Source organism: Strix aluco, chromosome 1 (assembly GCF_031877795.1).
Source record: "Strix aluco isolate bStrAlu1 chromosome 1, bStrAlu1.hap1, whole genome shotgun sequence".
Lineage (NCBI taxonomy): Eukaryota > Metazoa > Chordata > Aves > Strigiformes > Strigidae > Strix > Strix aluco.
In genome coordinates, this window is record NC_133931.1 from 81,525,330 (window position 1) to 81,547,629 (window position 22,300).

The 22,300-nt window shown below is 35.9% G+C and overlaps 1 protein-coding gene across 11 annotated transcripts in view; it reads right to left on the reverse strand.

The window, feature by feature from the left end:
* Positions 1–22,300, reverse strand: part of DNAH5 (dynein axonemal heavy chain 5) — a 157,888-nt gene that overhangs the window by 64,282 nt on the left and 71,306 nt on the right. For 10 of the 11 annotated variants that reach the window (XR_012623466.1, XM_074826033.1, XM_074826022.1 and 7 more), the window contains 16 exons: positions 21,887–22,127; positions 20,830–21,029; positions 19,883–20,036; positions 19,046–19,209; positions 18,235–18,391; positions 17,075–17,287; positions 16,045–16,269; positions 14,589–14,761; positions 13,307–13,485; positions 11,504–11,691; positions 10,748–10,942; positions 9,931–10,065; positions 9,011–9,118; positions 5,379–5,532; positions 3,588–3,734; positions 1,569–1,810 (listed from right to left, as the gene is read on the reverse strand). Coding sequence is in view for 10 of the 11 variants with exons in the window: in XM_074826033.1 (XP_074682134.1) it covers positions 1,569–1,810; positions 3,588–3,734; positions 5,379–5,532; positions 9,011–9,118; positions 9,931–10,065; positions 10,748–10,942; positions 11,504–11,691; positions 13,307–13,485; positions 14,589–14,761; positions 16,045–16,269; positions 17,075–17,287; positions 18,235–18,391; positions 19,046–19,209; positions 19,883–20,036; positions 20,830–21,029; positions 21,887–22,127 (2,875 nt within the window). In the remaining variant the exon portion in view is untranslated. The remainder of the gene's footprint in view (positions 1–1,568; positions 1,811–3,587; positions 3,735–5,378; positions 5,533–9,010; positions 9,119–9,930; positions 10,066–10,747; positions 10,943–11,503; positions 11,692–13,306; positions 13,486–14,588; positions 14,762–16,044; positions 16,270–17,074; positions 17,288–18,234; positions 18,392–19,045; positions 19,210–19,882; positions 20,037–20,829; positions 21,030–21,886; positions 22,128–22,300) is intronic. The other variant, XM_074826075.1, reaches the window with a different exon arrangement.

Genomic DNA, 22,300 nt, shown 5'->3' on the forward strand with positions numbered 1-22,300 from the left:
GCTACGTAAGTTTTACAAGCATGAGAGGCTTTACGGGTTAAAACAATAAGAAATCTGAGAATAGTACAGGGTAATCATTACAAAAAGCTTCCTCAACTACTAACACCCAAAAGTTAATATGAAGCTAACCGCATTTTCCTCTGGCTAGTTAAGTAATACTAATGTACATGAGCATTAGTTGTATCTTCCACAGGTATCCTATTTGATTTGGAAAATTAAATGAGTGAATGAAACTGTGAAACACTCATTTTTAAAATTATTTTAAAAAACTTGTTAATATGATACTTCCCAGAAAGAAGGACAGTAAAACTCAGTCTGTCAGCTCATAGTAACGTGAGAAGTTTGTCTTTGTCTTAGACACAAGGAAGGAAATTTTAATTTTTGATACTCATGAGACAGTCCATGTTTCATCAAAGCAAAATAGCATCAAGAAAATATTCTCACTAAGACTGACTAGAAAACAAAAAACTAAAGACAAAATAAATGAATATTTATTTTAATTTAAATTTTTAAGAAGCATTAATCCTGAGGAGCCTACTTCACCGATAAATTTCTAAGGCAATAGAGGGCTTAAGAATTTTTAAAAAAAATCATCAGAAACCAACTTTATTCACTGCTATTGTCGCCATTGTTTTCCTAAAAGGGAAGAAAACTGGAATTGAATGCTGAAAGTTTTTTTGAAAGATATTACTATAGAACATTATGTAGATTCTTGGGAACTCTTCTATTTCATTTTTACCAGGGTATTTGCTACATGAGAAATACCATAGTATGCTCAAGTCTCTAAAAGTATCATTCACTATAGTATTACCATCATTCAGTTAAGATAAGGATTTATTTTTTCTGGGTTTTGGAAGACGAAAGATGACATATACAAGAAAAAACCCACTTTATACATCACTTTGAAATTTAAGTAAGTTATATGCTCTTCTTCCCTCCAAAACACACCTATAACATGTTCTGGTTTTCTAAATGATTCATTCCATGCAGGAGAGAGAGTGACAACTGCATGGTTCTTCAGACATTTTGCTTCTAGAAATCTTAACAGACAACTTAACCAGGTAAGAACATCCATTTAAAAATTACATACTTCAATGCTGCATTGACTTTATTTTTCATTCTAAATCCCAACTGAAATTAATTTTAAGAAAGATCAAGATAATTTCTATTTTCTTGAGGATTTCTAGATTCCTGAATCAGCCTGTTTACTCCTCCTCCTTCCTTGGTCTGAAGCTGTACTAGGGGCTGCCAGGTAGTTGGTATTTTGACAACTGAGTTGTTCTTCAATTGTATAAAATACCTTGAATTACAAATTTGTCCCAAAGTGAAACATCGATGTTTTTACAAGTGTAATATGTTGACTATATTCCTGCAAAAATTACATTATTCACTCTTGTATAAATTACCAAAAACATCACTATATTAAATACTGACCTATAAGCTTATATGGTGTAAAAGCCATTCCATAGAAAAAGTCACAAAATTAGATCCTAAAGTAATAACAGTGAAGTGCTGAATAAGTACTCAGTAAAACTTTCAATACATAAACAATCACTTAGCTGTTGTACCTCAAGGATAGGGCTCCAGCTGAGAACTGATGAGCTCATGAATACCATCCCGTTCCTTGAAACTGTTGCTGGAGAAGCATTATCAATATTATGAGGTTCAAAGACTATTTTGCAATTTGGTGCCATAGGTATCCGATCTCCATTTGCTAGAGTCAGAGTTCTGTTATCATCTAGGACAGAATTAAGGTTCTCAATCCAAATAGCATCAACTGGACCATCAAGAACTATCCAGATGTGGTCACCTATAATCCAAAATAACAGATTAAAAAGCCTATGGAAGGATTTCTAGTTTCTTTCAAGGATCAATTTCTTCTCTCTGCAAAAAAATTTTGAACTAATTCTGAATTCACACACAGCTAAAATCTCAGCTTTTAAAACAATTACCATTTCCATCACTCAATTTCAATTCAGTCTTTCATTTCATCACCTATTGATAGCAATTATCCATTGCTCAGTATATAAGGTGTCATCAGCATAAGTCATCAGTTTGTAAGAGTCTGAAACAGCTTTATAGGTCCAATCATCATGGTAGTAATAACTGGGTTCATTTCAACTGACCTAACATAAAGAATATAGAAACTATAGATCTATTTAAAACCACCATTCATTTGTTTCCAAAGAGTTTGTGCAAATGTAGTGAGATTAAATGAAAGGAACAGTCGAAAAATTCCTCTCTCAAATACCATGCTCACTTTCAGGATGTCCATTAGGGGAAGATTCTTGTTGTTCTATCTTCTGCTTGTAAACCTGATCCACCTCCCTTTGAAGCTTTTCCAACTCTTTCCATTTAGTAACAGAAATGTATCTTAAAGCCTGCCTCTGTTTCCTAGGGTCTGTCCTGGTCACCTCACTTAGGTACTGAGCAACAGGCTTTGGAAAGAGATCCTCCCTTGGTTTTGGCTCCCTGTCCCCTAGGAAGTAGCCAGCCCTGATGTGCATCGCTAGATAGCCCTTTAGTCAGAGATGGTCCCACTCTCATCTGCCTTCAAAGTGAGTCCTTACTATCTAGGCTTGGGTGGCTTGGTGCGTGGCTAGGTATGAACCAAGAAGATTCTGGATAAGAAACTTTCTCACCTCTCAGGGAAATAGTTTTATATTTAGAGGCTTTTCATAGCTAGACCTCAGGCATCTCGGGCACAACATGGTCTGGAGTTCACTTCATAGAGACATTACAGAAGTGTTGCAAAGAGTGAATCTGAGGAAGTCATGTGAGTGTGCTAATTTACATTTCACATTGAGGAGGAAAAATAGAAAAATCAACAGTTAATGCTATGCTACATTCTCAAGGGTGCTACATTTCTAGATTTGAAACAAAACCAACAAAATTAAATCCAAAAGTCTTTTCTATCTTAAAAGTATCTATATCCTTACAGACTAAAAATTTTTGTATGAAAACTGACAGTGCAACAAATGTTAGAATTTTCTCTATTTTTTCCTTTAGTCCTTAAGGCCTAATGATAAGGTCACATACTAATATTCAGACAAAACAAGGAAGAATCCATCTACTATCAAATCATCAAGGCCTCTCTTTCAGTTAATATAGTAGTCTAATATATGCCAGCATTATTTTAGGCTGAAATTGGTTGCCTCAGTAGAATTATCTAGTGCCATTTGAGATGGACTATGGTACGTGCAGGGCTAGCAGGTATGATGCAAAGGAGATTCAAAACCTTCTAGTATAGCAGCTGGAGACCAGGTAGATATCCTACACCACCAAAATTTTTTATAGTATACAAGTGTTGCGTGAACTGACTCTTACTTTCCACTTTTCTTCCATACAAGGGCCTATCATTTGAAAGAGAGGGATCAGCAAATTCAGTGAAACAGTATTTGCTACACTACACAGTTTGACCACAAAGCATTTAGAACAGAGAATATACAACAGACAGAAGTTCTTACATGGAAGCATTGGAATATTGCTGCAAGTCAACAAAAAATAAGAAAAGAAGTCTGCTAATGTGCTTTAGAGAGATGTCCTGCAGCTTGTTTTGTTTTGGAGAGAATTGTTTTTCATTATACCTTTCTTGGCTCTTAAAGTTTTTCTCCAGAGTGCTGAAAATATTCCATCTGTCCAATCATTTGTTGCCACATCGAGACGACCAAACATTTGCGGAGCCGTTATAGCTTTTGGATTCATTCTCATTTCACGATGTGGTTGTCCGCAATCTATAAAGGCAGATCATCACTTAGTTTTGGGGGTTTTTTTCAGCAGTCAGAGAACTTTGACAAATTCCAAATCATTACAACCAAATGTATGGTTTAATATACATTCAACATTATAATAAGTTTTGTATTTACTTGGAAAACTTACCTCTTGCTAAACATCAATGTGTGTTAATTGGAGACATCAAAATTTGAAGTACAACAAAGTTCTGAAACTTTTGAAAGTACAATTCACATTTCATAGATTCATCGGGAACAGAAGAGCAGCAAGATGAAATTTATTCAAAGTTTAGTTTAATATTTTGAAGGTTTATCAAACAATAGAGGTTTAAAGCCTTTGGTTTGGATACATTTTTTTAAAACCCAATGACTAAATACCAGACAGATGCTCCACATGATTTGACTGTTTTTTGGTTTTCCCCATTGTGAACTTGCATACACTTTGGAATAGGCAAAACATATGATATTGGCACATGCCTCTGAAATCTCTTAAGCAACTAAATTCTATCTAGCCATACCATGGTCATATAACCTTTATATTTTCCTCATTAACAACAGCTTGAAAAAATTCTATGCCAGACATCTTTAGAAAACCCAATATTAAAACTTAATTGGGAGCCAATAATAAGATGCTGAAAGAAAGAGCTAAAAAAAGGCTTATCTTAAAATCTTAATTATAATCAGAGTTCACTATCATGTAAAGATAGAAGCCTGGCAAATTGTGTAGTTTTACATTTCATGAGATTATGCCAGAAGATCAGCTTGAAAAAGTATTGTGGCGGCTTTATCTTGGTAGTAGTTCACATCTCTGTGCTACAGAAATACAGGAAAATATTCTAATGCAACTATCTGTTCTTTCTGCTTTTTTTCCTAAATGGAACAGTCATTTACACTTTAATGTAGAGATTACAGTGTTTCTTAAGCACACTAAGGTATTGCATGGATGAGAGACTGAGGCATTTTTTACAGAACTATCAATTTCTGGAAAATTGTGTAAGCAGCCTACTGAAGCTTGTGAAATGGGGTAACACAGGCTTATCTCAAAAGAGATGTTTTTTCTCCCCCAGCTATGAGTTTTTAGTTTAATAAGATCAAACAGAAGTTCTTCCACTAATATTTTTGTTTAGAAATACAGAGTACAAAACCACACACTCCTCGAGCATCCAACCAGGACACAAAACAAATACCCTTGAAGACTTTGTCACTGTCTAAACCAGAAACTATCTCCTATCAGCAACAAATGACAGAAGTAGTTATTCTGTACTGTAGATACAGACCCTGTCTGATGAACTGTGTTCAAAAAGGACTAAATAGTTATGATTAGGGGGAGGTTTCAGCATTACCTCAGCCAAACGTGGGAGATGCTTTAATCACTTGCCCAAGCCATCTACCCAGACAGTACTCCTCTTTCTCAATGTTTCTAGAATAAGAACTCCTGATATAAGTATCGTAATATGGAAAATAAGATATGTATTGTATGACTTTGACGGTCAAACATTTTTAAGCTTTTAAAAGATACTACCACAATAATTAGTATTATAACACACAAACTGATTCTTCCAGTAATATATTGTCACAATGAAGCAATTGAGGCTTTCTATGAAGAAACAATGTGTTTTAAAGTTTACAATATAAATACTCACATACCTGTCATGGCTTTCATTAAAGTGTGAATGCAAACAGTTTTTCCTGCACCACTAGGTCCTAGTGCCATCAATCCATGCCTTACTCTCTGGGTTTCAAAAAGTTGGATAACTTTCAGCTTCCAAGGAGGATGACAAACAAGTCCAGCTTCCTCCACCTATAAATAGTGACAGAAAACCAAACTACTACTGTTTTAGTGCACAAGATATTTTGATGCTTTAAAAAAAAATAAATAAAATCTATCTTCAGCATAAGACTATACAATTTGTAAAGATTTTGTGTATATAAAAAACTGTTTAGAAAAAAAGGGATATTTGGTATTCAAATATATATTCAGAAAAATAGAAGATAAAACTTTTTAGCTTTTTTAGCTCTTCTTAGGGTTAAATCATCATTTTAAGGAAAATCCAAGAATTTTAGAAACATTCTTGCTAGCAATGTCTTTCATAGCCACACAGCACTTTCACTTGCCTCTCAGAACAGTTGCCTTTTTATGATCATGATGACTTGTGTTTCTAAATGCTTAGAATAGCCAAAATTTTTCTGCAAAACATTTTGTTAAATATTTCTCAGTGTACAGAGAGACCTTTGAGTAACTTCTTAATATCATCCTCCTAAGAAAAGACATGATGTTTTAGAATCAATCATATGATTGTTTATTACTTTTTACTAGTTCCAAGCTTAAAGAAGTTATCTCACTATACTGGTATTGCTGTTGCTCCTGAAAGTAACTCAGCTGGAAGTGAACAAGAAAGTTTTTAGCCAGCAGAGAAAAGCTAGAACTATTTCTTAAGGATTCATAGCACAGCATATGTTTTTAACAGTCAGAAAAACCTTCTAAAACCTCAAGATCATGTTGTAAAAATGAAGCTCTCAAAATAACAATTATATTTTAATTCAAGTATAATTTTTTTAAATTATGTTCCACAAAAAATCTCAGAAAATATTATCAGTAAAAAGAGGACTGACTTTTTACTGATAAAACTCAGCTTTTACAATTACTGTCACGTAGTCAGAACTGTGGAACTGTCACTACCACTTGCTATATTACTCGCATATCAAAACTCATGTCAGTTCAGCTTATTTATCTCACTCTGCAAGGAAGCCAAGAACAGAAGGCAGCACAAGATGAATTCATCAACAGCAACCATGAAGTATATGCTGCCACCAACTCCTCATCACCATGAAGCAATGGAGTTTGCAAAGCACAGCGAAGACATCAGATGCACCTCTTTCATAGATACATGATAAAATTCTGTTATCATTTACATCTTAACAGCTCTCACAGTTGACACCAAACCTGTCAAGCTGTCTTTCTTTCCTGTATAGAATATATTCTTCTGACTTGTTTCCAGAGTCCACATATATACAGTAATATATCCAGAATCTAATGGTGCAGTGACAGAATACATCTGAACTGATTTCTTTCTTCACATAAAACAAGATGGTCATGTCAGCTATTCCTTCATTCTAATCCAATGCCATCAGCAGAGACTTATCTTTTCTTAACAATTTCTAACACTCATGGATTCTGTAATAATCTTGTAGACTAGATATTTCTCTTATCAAAACCAAAGTATGTTCACAAGCAGACTTGACATGTTCTCAAAAGATCCTCTGTTAACAGTTGTACACATGTACTGGGTCTGGTTGGAATGGAGTGAATTTTCCTCATAGTAGCCCATATGGTGCCATGTTTTACATTTGTTATCAAAACAGTGTTTATAACACACCATTGTTTTGGCTATTGCTGAACTGCGCTTGCACAGCATCAAGGCTTTCTCTGTCCCTCACACTGCCCTGTCAGAGAGTAGGCTGGGGTGGGCAAGAGTTTGGGAGGGAACACAGATGGGTCAGCTGACTCCAACTGACCAAAGGGGTACTCCATATCACAGAACCATAGAATAGTTTCGGTTGGAAAGGGACCTTTAAAGATCATCTAGACCAACTCCTCCACGTCATGCAATAAAACTGGAGGAAAGTTTCTCCAAAGTAGCCATTGCTCAGAGACTGGCTGGGCATCAGTCTGCTGGTGGTGAAAGATTGCTTTTGCATCACTTGTTTCTTTGCATTTTTTTCTTCATTTATTAAACCATCTCGATCTAGACCCATGGGCTTTTTTTCCTCTCTTTTCCCCTTCCAAATCTCTCCCCCAACCCACTGGGGGAAAGTAAGCAAGTGACTGTGTATGGGCCTAGCTGCCAGCTGGGGTGAACCCACCACAACATATAAATGTAGAAAAACACTTTAATTCAAGTCATGACTATTTCTTCATTATGATACTTCCCCAACAACTCCTGCCTCCTTCCTCTAATAAAAACAGTCCTCTTGGACTTGATTCTGTCCTAACCTAGTTGTTTTCATTGTACTGAGTCATTACAGCTCTGAAAACACAGCAAAGAACTCTATTCAATAAAACCTTGATTCACTTCCAATACAAACAAGATAGACTATCATTTCTGGTTTCTCCAGATTTTATGTTTTAGTAATATGAGAAAAATATGCCAAAATAAGCTAATAAAATTTCCAAACACTGCCATAGCACTAAAAAGGCACCATGAGATCCCTAGATCTGAACTTTTGATAAATTTCGTTTTATTTAAGATAATCACAGTGTGTAAAGATCTTCAAGTTTTCAACACTGCTTCAGTATGGGCTGACGTTACACACTACTCACAAGCAAGCGATAATGGTTTGTTGTTAAAAGGGTTGACACTTTCTATGTCTGGTTTCACAGATCACCAACAGCAGAGCTATGAAGAACATGTTATTAAGACCTCCTTTTAATTTATTAGGAAATTACAATTTAAAGCATGAGATTCAAGTTCCTTATAGCTTCCCCTCATAAAAGCTTAATGTGTGAGTCCCTTTTTAAAGGTAACTGTATAAGCTACAGAAAGCAAAACAGTTTTATAAATATTAGCTGACGATTCAACTCTTCCTTGTTAGGAAAGTCAGAAGCAGACCTTTCTACTTGTATCTAATCGCATTAAATATAAGTAAATGAAAACTCATATACTCAAATTCTTCAGAAATACAGTTCTGATTTTCTTTTTTTTTTTTTATTTTGGGGTGTCTTTGACAGGTTTTTTGAGTTTTTTGTTTCTCTATTTAACTATTAGATAATTGTCTGAGGAATTATTGAAATTCTGGAGGAAAGTTTAATAGAGGTGATCACTTAAATGTACATACTTCATTAGCTTTCTATATCCCACTGATATTCTTAAACTGATCCTATTGAAATGTTCCGAAAGCTCTAATGGGAGATGAAATAGAGAAAATGTCATTTTAGGTAAATCTTTTCTCAAGCTCATGTTCTGACTGTTAGACTTCATACAAATATTAAATCCTGGGTCACATAAGGCAAGCATATATACATGCATTTTTCAAACTGGTCACCACAAATTACTCACTCACAAGAAAACCACAGGACACCACAAACACAATTCAGTAATACCCTTAAGAATTAAGGTTAATAACAAAATGCCAGTGGTACAGATTTATGGAAAAGCTTATTCTTCCTATAAATAGTAAAATGTATTATTACCAGCTGGGTAGACTCAACACCAATAATTTTCTTAGATGTCACATCGTGATAGTTATGCCACAGCAGCACAGATCAAGAGAAACATTACCTGTTTGTCAATGGCGGCTTCCAGTTCAGGATAGCCTACTTTATCAAGATGGATATCTGGAAATAGATCTTCAATTAGACTCAGGAATAACGGTTCATCTTCATCAATCTAGTGAAAAACCAGGGCAGGGGGAAACACAGTTTAAAACTTCTTTTGCTTGTTCTAGAATCTTAAAAAACAATCCCTAACTCTTGCAGAACTAAAGAAACACTTGAAAATATAAGGAACCATCTACGGTAACCCTCTAGGTGCTAAACACTCTAGCAGGACACAGCAGAAGGAGATCATATGATGCTTCCAATAATCAAAAGTTAATGAAAATAAATCACTAACATACAGACTACTACTACTTAAAGTAGATTTTAGCAATAAAATTTATACAAATAGTAAATTACTTGTCTAAGGTGTAAAAAAAATACAATAAAGGACACGAAGTATCACAGCAACAGAAGAGATTTTGTTAGCTATGTAAGACAGATGAGATGGTACTCATTACTACAAATAACAGATTATTTCAAAAGAGTGACTACTTTAGGTCAAAGGTTCTGAAGAGGTTACTGCTTAGACTTCTATTTGGTCACTTATTTCTATAGGTAGCAGGGGAAATATTTGAAGAAAATTCTGAACAATTCAAGGTGTTGCAGTTTAAGCCAGGTAGGCAGTCAAGAACCACACAGTCCCTCGCTCACTCCCTCTCCAGCCTCATACAAGGTACTATAAAGAAAATTAACTCTATCCCAGACAAAAATAGTACCCAAGACCATCCAGAGAGTGAAACATTTCCAAGCTAGCTTCAGTGTAAAGGCCACATCCAATCTTCTAGTGATCATCTTAACGGATTTAAATTGCATTTCAAAAAAAAAAACCCAACATATCTCTAAAGTGCCATTTAATTAATTTACCAGACCTTCAGAACTTACTAGTTTAGACAGGTTCATGTCTCTCAGCACACGCATGACAATAGTAGATTCAGTATCTGTGGGATTTGCTCTTTTTGCTGCTCCTAGTGTACGCAGCACTGACAATATATTCCGCAAGCCAAAATCATAATGCACCTAGAAGATACGCAAAGTTTGGGAAAATTCTCCTCCAGCTAACAGAGATGAAACAATTCTTATTTATCGTTTAAAGTATGGATTTGCACAAGAAGTGGTACATGTGGCACAAATGCCTCCTAATACCCAACTACAGGTCTTTGGCTGTATGATTATGGGCGACTTCATTCCTCACCTCTGCTACCATCTGTAATTTCTTACCTACTGTAAGGTGGGACAGGAAAAAGAAATGTAATCACAAGTCTTTGAACCAAGATAAGGTTCCCAAGGACTATTAAGAAATAAACTATCAGCATTATTTTGAATTCTCCATGGACCTCAGAAACTGACTTTATTTGAGAAACATCTAAACAAGCATGGGCAGCACAAACCAAATGCCTCTCAATCCACTCTATCAGACCAACTAATATAGAAGACCTTTATTTGCCTCAATCACCATTCATTAAAGCTAAATCTTAATAATAAGCAGTGTTCTGAATGACAGTCCCATTCTTGTACAGACAACCTGCAGCAGGAGTTAACCCTCCAGGACAGCAGAGGGTTGCACTATTAAACTGCAAGTGTCATTTAGCTTGCTTAGTGAACATGAACTTTTCACTTTTCTTCACATAGATACTAATAATTTATGACATCACACATAGTTTTTCCCTAAGATAATTTTTCCTCATATGAAAGTAATCACCTGCTTTGACAGTTGTTCTTCACACAATTTGTACAGTGTAAAGAATTTCCTTGCCAATACAACATTAGCAATGAAACCACAACTAGCCAGTTTGACACGAATTATGATTTGACGATCAGGAACCATCATAGCCACCGAACGGAAGTTGATCTTCAAGTTCTCCGGAAGTTCTTGCCGTCCAGCGTATCCTGGATTCTGGACAGAAGAACAGGATTTGAAGTTGTCTGCACCTTGCGCAAACAGAAGAATTAGCAAAGGAACATGTAATCTGGTTAAACAAAAAAAGCTTTTTGGCTTTAAATAACATGTAAAAATTATTTGCCATACAGATTTACCACATCTCTCCAGCATTTTAGCCTCTCTCACATCTATGAAGTATGAAAAATGTTCCACCTAAACACTCCAAATCTGTATGTGTCTTATAGGTCCTGTTTTTACTGTCTATTTCTACCTATATCTCTATGGCAAATTTTCTGTACTTATAGCAAAAAGCATACTTTGCAAACCAGAATGTAGCCTGCAGAAGTAATCTAACACTGAGATAATAACTTGTATTTACAGTGCTGGCTGCATTTGTTAATTGCATGTGCTTCATGTCATTGAAACAAGACCCTGTAAACTGTCTTTGTAGTAATGCTCAATGTTCTCAAACTGTCAGTTGAGCTGAGTAAGTTAGCAAGTACATTTAACATTGCAGGTTAGAAGTGATTATTGTACAATCATCAGTGGCATATTAGAAACCTACTGAATACCTACCATAGTAAGAAAGATGCCAAATTCTGGGTTCATTTCCACATTATCTCCATCAGTAAAAATAAAGCTTTTTTTACGTTCCTTCTTACATGTCAACACAACTGCAATTTGCTGTGCAGCTACTGATAGTACTGGTAAATCAATACGATTGAATTCATCAAAGCAACCCCAGGAGCCAGACTGAGCAAGACCTTCAAAGAGAAAAGCAACTAAGCATCTGACCATTATGCTGTTAGCCCTTTTCTAGTGCAATTCATAAGACAAAAATCAGGTTAATCTACCTCGGGGAAAAAATGTGCTTATTTTGAGAGTTGGGAAAGGAGAAGAGTTTAATTCTTTTCCAAGCAAGAACTCAAAAAGTTCCAAAAGTCCTCAAGCTTGTGTAGGATATTACATTGTTCAATTTCTGCTCCTTCTCTCGGTATCTTGAATGTTTTCCTGTTCCTCCCTACCCCCCAAAAAAAATCCCTGCAATAAATCTATGAAAATATGATGGGTTGTCAACAGCTTATTGCACAGATTAAAATGAACGATAAAGTTGCTTTCACCCAGAAAGAAGTTATGGGTCAGTCTGTGCCAAAACTCCATTCTTCCTCGGATATTTTGAGGAAAACAAAACAAAAAACCATCAACACAGTCACTTGCAACAATACAAAAGTCAAGGACCTCCACTTGATCTCTAATTCGACATCAGCCATGACTGACGGGTATCAATTTCAGGTGCTTAAAAAAAATTATCTAACTTCAGGGAGCTGTGCCAACTGTTTTTACCATATATAGCGCTATTCATGCGCTTCCTTCAACTGATAAGAACTTTGACATTTGAAGGAGACAAAATACTGAAATCAGAATCCAACACATTCCACCAGTTCAGCAATAAATTTCACAGCTTTTTCTTTTTGTACTGGCAGACCTCCTTGATTAATTTAAGTGTATTTTTGTATACTTTCATAAACTGCCTTATGTTTTCAGACATTTCTATTTCTTGGAGACAGTGTTGCAAATGTATTTTACATTCCTAACACAATATTCATTACCTGCATTTATTAAAAGGCTGAAAACCACTTGCTGATTACGTGTTGACCTTGTTTTATAAAGATGTTTTTAGCATTTGTAACTTTCACATAGTCCACAGAATATCCTGAGTTGTAAAGGACTTACAAGGATCACCAAGTTCAACTCATGACTCCACACAGGGCTATCTAAAAGTTAAACCATATATCTAAGACTGTTGTCCAAACATTACTTGAACACCGACAGGCTTGGAGTCCTGACTACTTCCTTGGGAAGCTTGTTCCAGTGCTTGACCACGCTCTCAATGAAGAACATTTTCTTAATATCCATTCTGAACTTCATCTGATGCAGCTTTAAGCCATTCCCTCATGTCCTACCATCAGACACCGGAGAAAAGAGATCAGCACCTCCCTCTCCGCTCCCCCTCATGAAGAAGTTGTAGACAGCAATGAGAGCATCCCTCAATCTCTTTTTCTCAAAACTGAACAAACCTAGTATACTCAGCTGCCCCTCATAAGTCATGACCTCTAGTTACTTCACCATTTCTGTTGCTCTCCTTTGGACACATTCTAATATTTTTATATTCTTCTTACATTGTTGACCTCAAAACTGCACACAGTACTTGAGGTGAGGCACTCCAATGCTGAGTATAGTAGGACAATCACTTCTTTTGACTGGTTAGTTATACTACGCTTAATGCACCCCAAGATACAGTTGACCCTTTTGACCAACATCTTACCTTTGGTCCACATCTTACCTTTGAAGATCCTCCCAAGCTGGTCCACATCTTACCTTTGAAGATCCTCCCAAGTCCTCGGAAATCCATCTGGTCTGAACAGTTGAAGACCACTACGTATTTTCCAAGGCACCGTCCCATGTCTTTGATGGTTTCAGTTTTTCCAGTTCCTGCAGGTCCTACAGGTGCTCCACCCATGTTCATGCCTAAAGCTTGAGCCAAAGTGATGTAACATCTAAAAGGCAACAGGCTATCATCACTTAATGGGCTGCAGTGTACAGTTTTTTTGTATAGTGCCAGTGGAACTTACTCCAGTGTGTTACATGAGGAATTGTCTGATTTAAGGAGACAAGGAAACTGCTGAAATCACATGCCTCTAATTACAACTTAAATCAGTAAGAAGGAAAACCCTTCACTCAGCCGCTGGTGCAGGTAATATTAAGGTTTGTCTCCTCATACATAAAGTGGAAGAACAGATAATCCTCAATAATCAACAACCTGAAAGAACACGAGAAGGGAAGAAAGCAGATACAGAGATGCTGCCTAATCTAGTTTGCTTAGCTGAGTTCCTGAATTACTTTAATTGAAGTAGTTCTGAACTACATTATACTGTGGAGTACAATAATGAAAGACAGCTAACCTTTCCTTTCTCATCCACTTTTAAAATTTGATCATACAGTGCATCCCATTTTCATAAATGAAGCTTCTATGTGTAATGCAATAAAACATCAGCTGACAATTATATTTAAAGAGAAGGTCAAGAATTTGCTGCATAGAAGAGTTAAAAACCAAACCAAAAACACCCAATGCCCTTATTTTGCCAATTATAGATTATAAAACATTCTTTGTGTTATTACAGTTAGGTAGGTAGACCTCTCTGTTATTAGGACTGCAATTCTTTCAACATCTTTCTAAATCAAAGATCTGCAATCTATTGCAGCTGAATAAAACTGTTTTTCTTGTCTATTCTTCCTTAAACATTTTCATTAGCTTGCCTGTAATCACTTTTGTCCTGTATCTCTCTCTGCATATTGTATCTGTTGGATCTAGCTGATCCTCAGGTATGCTAACCTCACATACATGAGAATCAAGTCCCACACATCATATATATGGGGATCACACAAGTATGTGGCAGAAATTAAACAGAAGTTATTTAAACTGTAAGGCACAGAAACAAAAATATTCATGTATTCCATGTAAAATTATTGATTTTGATGAGACCATGAAGGATAAACTCTGCAGAGACTTATTTTGCATTCAATAGGAATGATTAAATTGCTCTTGTAAAAGCCTAGGTTTGGCATCAATGAATAAAGGAATAAAATCAGTCTTTTTCACCTGTCTGTAAGAGGTGTTATGACAAGCCTGTCAGTGCAGCCCAAGAATTCATTCTGGTATGTGAAACCTACATCAGTGATCTTAATCATCATTTTATCAGAGTCTTCATTAAAATAAAATCTACACTGTTTCAGCCACTCGAAGTCTGTAGGGCTCTTGATATGCATGCAACACTACGAAAAGAAGGGGAAAAAAGGCTGTAGAATTCATGGTTAACATTTACTTTTGCATTCATATTTATCTCATCTAAGTTGTACTGCAAAGGCAGCACTGCAATCACAATGAAAGGCATGAAGAACAGCTAGTAACACAAGAACAGTGGAGACCCTATTTTGATTTTTACCACAAAAACTGCTAATGTGTTAATGGTGTCCCTGAAACCCATACTAAGGCAAAGGAACTTCAGACATGTGTCAAAATTCTAAATACAAATGAGTAGTCCATAAGCCTCAAACAAGTCATTAAGTTCAGTCATTTCTTCTACTCCTCTCCACCATTTTATTTTTACATGTGAGTAGGAAGCACATAATGTGATGATTTTTTAAAAAGTTATGAGAATTGTATAAAACCACGTGCAAACTGGAAAAAAAGGCATTTCAAGACAGTATCATGGTGCAGATATTAGTTAAGAAATTCAACAGAGCTGAGAGTAATTCAAAGTTGACCAACCGAATATTAAAACAAGATTTTAAAAGACAGCCTGCAGGTTGTATCTAAAAATTATACTTTACTTAAGATGATTATAACTAGGAATAACCGATTCTACAATGAAAAGGTAGGTGCCTGCCTATCAGTCATGGGTTAAAACTCAGTAATTCTTTTCTCAGACAGCTTAATTTCAAGAGTCAGGTCCAGAGCTTCCTATAGCTAAAAGTGTATGTTAACTTTTAAATTTGATTGTTTAAGTAGTAAATGCTTTCGTTTTCCTAATTTTAGTACCCTGTGGCAGCATGAGAAGGTGTGAAGCAAATAAATAAATCCTTAAGTAATAATGAGGTATGCTATTGAAACTAGAACAGAGTGGATAGCAGCTTCAAACAATTTCAAACTTTTTCCTGTACTATAACTCTACATTCATTCTATTTATTCCTCAAAACTCACAATGCAGTCCAGAGAAAGGACAATTATTTGTAACACAATGTATGAGGTAAAAGAAGTCCCTAATTGATCATGCAACAGAGGCATCTAAGTGGGCCAACACAAAGCATTACAAAATTCTGCTATTGCTTGTGGGGGAAAAAAACCCACTGGATTACTTAAAGGGAAACTAAGACATGGATTGAAGAAACATCAGCATTTTTATAATGCTTCAGGTCACATGATAATTACAGTTCTGAAATTAAACGTTTAGCTTAAGAGGCAGGAGTTCAGGCATAGTAATATTTTATTCTTGTCCTTTCTCATTGTTTTACATGGAAACCACCTCGTAGCTTATTGTAAATTTTTCAGTACTTACCAGACCATCAAAAATGTCCCTCTGATGCACATGAATAGTGATTAATGTCTCGTATTTAACTCGCTCAACTGGGCTAAGGTCTTTTGTTGTCATATCTATCAGCATGTTTAGAAGATCCAGGAAAAACTGGTTCGTCTTTCGCATAATTTTTTTATCATACCTGGCATTAGTCAAAGCTTCTTCTGAGTCTCTTGTCCAAATCATTTGGATCCCCAACAACCCAACCTTAGGAAACATAAAAGTATATGCTTCATAATCTTTTCTCTTTCAACTAAAATGTACATTCATAGACACGGATAAACTAAAGAAATGGTTCTGCTACTATTTGTATAAAATTATTTTTTCATGCACCCATATAGAGGTCATTCAGCCTATGCATTTGTTTTATGTGTCCCAACTCCATTCATAAACATATAGTTAAGCCCACACTTCAGTCTTGTAGATATTGCCTACGGTGCACTGCTGATACAGCTGTTCAATATAATTTACAACATATACATAAATACTATATATAATTAATGTATTTTTTATATATAATTAATAACTAACTAGTGAATAATTAATGCTTCCATTTAAATTATTTTTTCAGTAATTCACAAACTCTTTTTACCCTCTTCAACATTCCTGATCACAAGTAAAGAAGCTTCTACTAGGAAAATAATTTTCCCTCAGTACTACCCCCTCAGCTCCAAATCTTTAGTAATATATACTGTTTTCCTGAGTATATAACAAACATACAATTTTACTACTTTTCCTTCAGTAGTCAAGTATTAAGCTTGTAAAGAAATAGTGTTAACTCCACTGCATTAATTTATTGAATTCAGCATTATTTTTTAACAAGAGCTTCAGGGTGTTTTCTTCTTTTGGTTTCAGATATGTAAAGTGTAACTTAAAAGACTGAGGTGATTAAATTTAAATGTCAGTTTTGCATCTATAACACTAGCTGCAGCTTTGACTGCAAAGCAAGGAAAAAAACCCAATGTGCTACATATCTGTGAACAATTCTTCATTGATTTAACAATGATATTACCTGGGCTGGGTAAGTAGAAAGAAACTCAGTCAGCTGGAAACTAGTTTCCTGGATGTGCACAGCTGCCTGGCGAATAACGTGATGCAGTGACAGCTGAGATTCCTTCAACAGGGAATTGAGCCAAACTTCGACATTACCTTCAGCCATTACAGGTCTAGTCAGCTCTATAGTCTCACCCTCTCGTGAACTAATCGACAATATACGATCATATATCTAAGAAAAGTAAAGCAAGAACATTTTGTGTTTACAGATTTATTCTAATCTTTACCATAAATGTCTAATTTTCCTGCCATCACTCCATTAAACTTATTCAGGTAACTAATAAATTATACCAACCTGTGAAATGTAAAAGCAATTAAATCATTACTTCTGGTGTGCAGAAAGGCTTTAAACAAAACTGTCATCTGAACAAGGAGACAAACCCCAATACACTGACAATTCCTGAATTTCACTTAAGTTTCAATGACAACATCCACTTTCCAGTCAGAATAAAGTCAACTTTCCCCCATTACTGGTGGGTTAATATCCTAACAAAATTTACAGCCTTACAGTCAAAAATAATGGAAACACAAAAGTTAAGGAACATGGTCAACCAAATAAATTTCAAATGAATGGAGAGGTAGTGATTTCTAAGAAAATGTATACATACACAGGAAAAAAAAAATGTGTGGCTATCTGTTCATGTAAAGTGTATAAGAAAATTGTTCTTCAAATAGTATGTTTGAACGGATATTAGGGATAACACAGAAACAGGTGAGAGACTAGATACACTTTTTCTTACAATAAAAATGAATGAAAAAGTACACGTACAGGCAATCTAAACATACAAATATGCTCATAAAGAATCAGAAGTTTATCTGAAAGGATGATAACCTGTATTCAGCCACAGAAGACAGTTCAGTAGCTGGGTATTTTTTTCTGAAACCTAAGCACTGGTGCAAATTTTTGGGTTTTTCTGCTATTCTATATAGAGTTTCCCTATTACGTAAATAAGGATATGAAACTAAACCTTAAATGAAGAAAGCCTACGCAGCATCAAATAGTTGATGAGCTTGGTAAACCAGCTGAATGCCCCATGCACCCAGGTAGCTTTCTTATTTAACAAGTATAGCACATTGTTAATATGAAAGAATTAACATTAAGGTGTGGACAGTACATACCCTTTCATGGAACCTGACAGTTTTAATGTTGTCAAAGACATTCAGCAGATGTGCCTGTATACTGTGAGAGTCTGAAGCCTGGCCAAGAATTTCTAAGAGAGCAGGATCTGACACAAAGAAGAATCGTGGAAATAGGAGGCGCTTTTTCTCCAGGTACCTGCATTTCCAAAAAAAATGGCAGGGGAGAGGGGTAGATGGTAGGTGAATTAAGTTAATTTATACATCCTTCCCTCTTTAAAGGTGGCATTTCTCACAACGTATCATTGCAATTTTTAGCAGTGGCAATGACAACAGTTCTTATCCATCATACCTTCATGTTAAGTACCTGTGTTAAAGCTACTCTTTTACCATCTGAAATCATTTCATAGAAAGCTTTTATTATTGGCTATAATGTAAGCAGCAGTAAAAATAAAATAAACTAAATGAAAATAAAATATTTTTACATTCAGTCTGTTACTTGCTATTTAGGTCTCTCATGCTGAATTTCTCTCAGATTCATGAAGGGTCTGAATAGTACATTCAGATCTAGACTGCCTTCTGGATTGAAACTAGGCTGAAACAAGCTTTGGTTTCAACAGAGATAAGAGTGAGTGACAGCTTAGTCACAAATCGAATACTTGTGAGTTGCTAGCAATTTCATTGGCAGTATTGTATCATTCTGCTAACCTGTTTGCTCAGTTCAACTGAATTCATAATAGAATAACACATGGTCTTTGCAAAGTCCATAGGACACTACTCAAGTAATTGCTCTTTGTCTAGTTACACAATTCACAACCATTTGCTCAAGACTGTGGTTTTGTTGTAATCTTACCCTGTGAGTGATTTCTGACAGATTTCAAGCTGTTCTAATAGATGTGGTAGTAACTGTCCCATGATTTCATCTCCAATGCAGCACTGAACAACATTAGGTGTTTCATGAGCTCGGGTCATGATCCTCACCCAGGATTTATCAATGTTAGAGAAACGCTTTGCTTCCTGTTGAAACATGACAACGTGGAAGGGAAGATATGAAGGAAGGAAGAGAGAAGAGGAAAAAGGCACTTGCTTGCAGAATTGGTACTCAGTAATCTCACCAATAATCTTCTCACTAGTAATCCCATGTCCAACTTCTAAAGATTTTTCATTTTAGAAAAACAAAGATCTTTCTGCTTACACAATACAGCTTATTTTATACTTGACTGTCAAGCCTGCTACTTTCTCTTTCAAACCATTCTTAAAGAAAACTCATTATGCTTGAACTGCATGCTTCAAATATGAAGATTTTTTCCTAAAACTAAAGTTAATTTTTTATTTGAAAATCTATGTAGGAAAGTTTAAGATAAGGATTCCTAGGTACTACTAGGCTAGTGGTAGATACTACTAAGCTAGTCTAACTAGACTAGGCTACTACTAGGCACAACACTTAAAACACATATTGGTTAAAAATTTTATAATCTAGAAATAAAAAGATCAACTAGCTCACACAATTTTATTATTCTTTCTAACACGATACTTCTGTTGGCATTGTTTACCTGATTTCTTATCAAGACCAGTTTTATTAAGTACCAAAAAAACGCAGCTTATGTTACTGCATTAATTACAACATCACAGTTAAGTTTTATTCTTAAAATGTAAAAAAAACAAACTGAAAAAAGGCATGTCTGAAAACCTTTGGAAGCTGCCTTGCTATGTCACCACCAACAAAAACAGCTTCTAAATAAATCCACAAGTTCTGCACAGTCATCCAGTTCTCAATGATATCTGTTGTGTTGGAAAGATAGTGCACCCATTTCTGAATTTGTGTCTTGAATGGTGTGTTGTATCTAAAATAAAAAGAAGACTCTTGTTTTACTTCAAGAAGAAACAAGTCTCTTGAAAGTCAGTACATTACTCACAAGGACGAGGAATAATATTTCTGCTTGTATCTTTGTCAACTGAAAGTATAAAACCCTACACTTGACTCAATTCAGCTACTTAGCAGCTATAAACCAAATCAGCTTCAACTTGTTGCTTTGTACACATGGTGCATAGCACAGCTCTCATCCAACAGAAACTGAACAGGAGTAAGATTTCAATTTCATTCTAAGGTAAAGTGGTTTCAAAAAGGGACTATGCAACATCTTGAAAGCTGCAAGACTCCTAGAGGTGCTTATCAATTGAACTCTTGCTTTTTGAACATATTCCTGATGATCAGGTTCTGTGTTTCTTATTTTACCTGCAGGCTTTGGCATGTGAAACCAGACAAACTGAAGCTCATTTTAACCGGGATTTTCAGCACCTTCAGCATGAGGCAGTGACCTATCACAGGGGGCAGAGTAGCAATGCCTGTAGGATGCCTGCCACATCCAGGCAGTGTTCCCCATTATGCTCATCACCACTTTCTTGCATCGACACTGTCCAGTTGATAATTCAGGAAGTTTGAACTTCATCCACATGCTTTCAAAAGAACTTCTTGGAAGGACACAGACAATAAGATCTAGCTCATTAACAGTTCAAGGACAAGCAAGCTCTTAGTTTTTATCTAGATGTTTATTTTTCTTCTGAAAAATAATTTGTTTAATAAAACAAAGCCTCTTGCTGATATTTTTATCTCCCCCCCACCCCTCTTCTTGTTACCTGTTACTCATGAGAGAGCCAAGAATCATCAAGCTGTCCTCCACAGTAGCCATTGTTTCTGATGCACTGTCACCTCTTAAAAGAAGTTCCCCACGGGCTTTAAAGTTTGCAAAGACAAATGTTTTGTTGTCCCATTCAGCTATCACTTGTTTTAACTTCTGCTCAATGTCTCTCTCCTTCACAGCACTTATGCAGATATCCTTTCAAATAAATAGGATGTCAAAACAAGCTATGAATGGTTCAAGTTTCCGGTATACAAACCTAACTCATATTTCCTTTAACCCTAGTAATGCTGATGAGCAACTACTTATCAAGTGGAAAGATCTACAGACACACAAACATCACAGCTAATAATCTGCATACCACATCACAATATTGCTAGCTTTGGGGGGAATAAAAGAATAATACAGTGATTACTTTTCATATCTTTAATGTTTAAAAGCAAGGCACCCTCACAAATTAACTCCTGGGCCAAGTTGCATGAGTTAAAAAGAGGAGTTGACACCACCATATATTGGTGTCATTATTTTATACAGAAAGCTGAAGTGATAGTCCATTTCTCTGCTCTTTCTTTAGAAATCATAGCATCATAGAATGGTTTGGGTTGGAAGGGACTTTCAAGATCATCTACTTCCACGGGCAGGGACACCTTCCGCTAGATCAGGTTGATCAAAGCCCTGTCCACCCTGGTCTTGAACACTTCCAGGGAGGGGGCATCTACGACCTCTGGTTGTGCAACCTGTTTCAGTGTCTCACCACTGTCACAGTAAAGAATTTCTATCTTATTTCTTCCTAATAGCTAATCTATATCTACCCTTTTACAGTTTAAAACCATTACCCCTCATCCTATCACTACACTCCCTGAGAAAAAGTCCCTCCCCATCTTTCCTGCAGGCCCTCTTTTAAGTACTGGCAGGCCGCTATAATGTCTCCCCAGAGCCTTTTCTTCTCCAGGCTGAACAACCCCAACTCAGTTTTCCTTCTTACTGCTGTTACTCCTATACTATTTGAGCAGATTGTTTTGTTTCATGCATCCATTTCTCTTCCTTCACAATACCTCTATTTCCTCTTTATATCTCAATAGTGGAGCTTCCATTATATTCCTCAGTTTGAATGTTTCACTTTCCACATCAAAGTTGTGTTCAGTCAGATCCATGATCCGCTTCCAGTGCCGAGGCATCATTGCTTTACTTGACATACACTCAAACAATGGGCAACATTCACTGAAGTCCTCAATGATCTTCTTTAGGTCAAAAAAGGCCTGCCATTCCTTTACACCATGAGGAAGCTTACGGCATCTATACAGAAATAATGCAAGCTTTTTCGAAGTTTCAAATATTCTTTCTGTTACCCACTTAACTGCAGTATATGGTTTTAACAACAGACCACATACCTTCCAAATTCAGGTTACCTGTATTCTGAAGATTCTGTATGTGATTTTGCATGTGAGAAAATCTGTTTCCAGTCTATT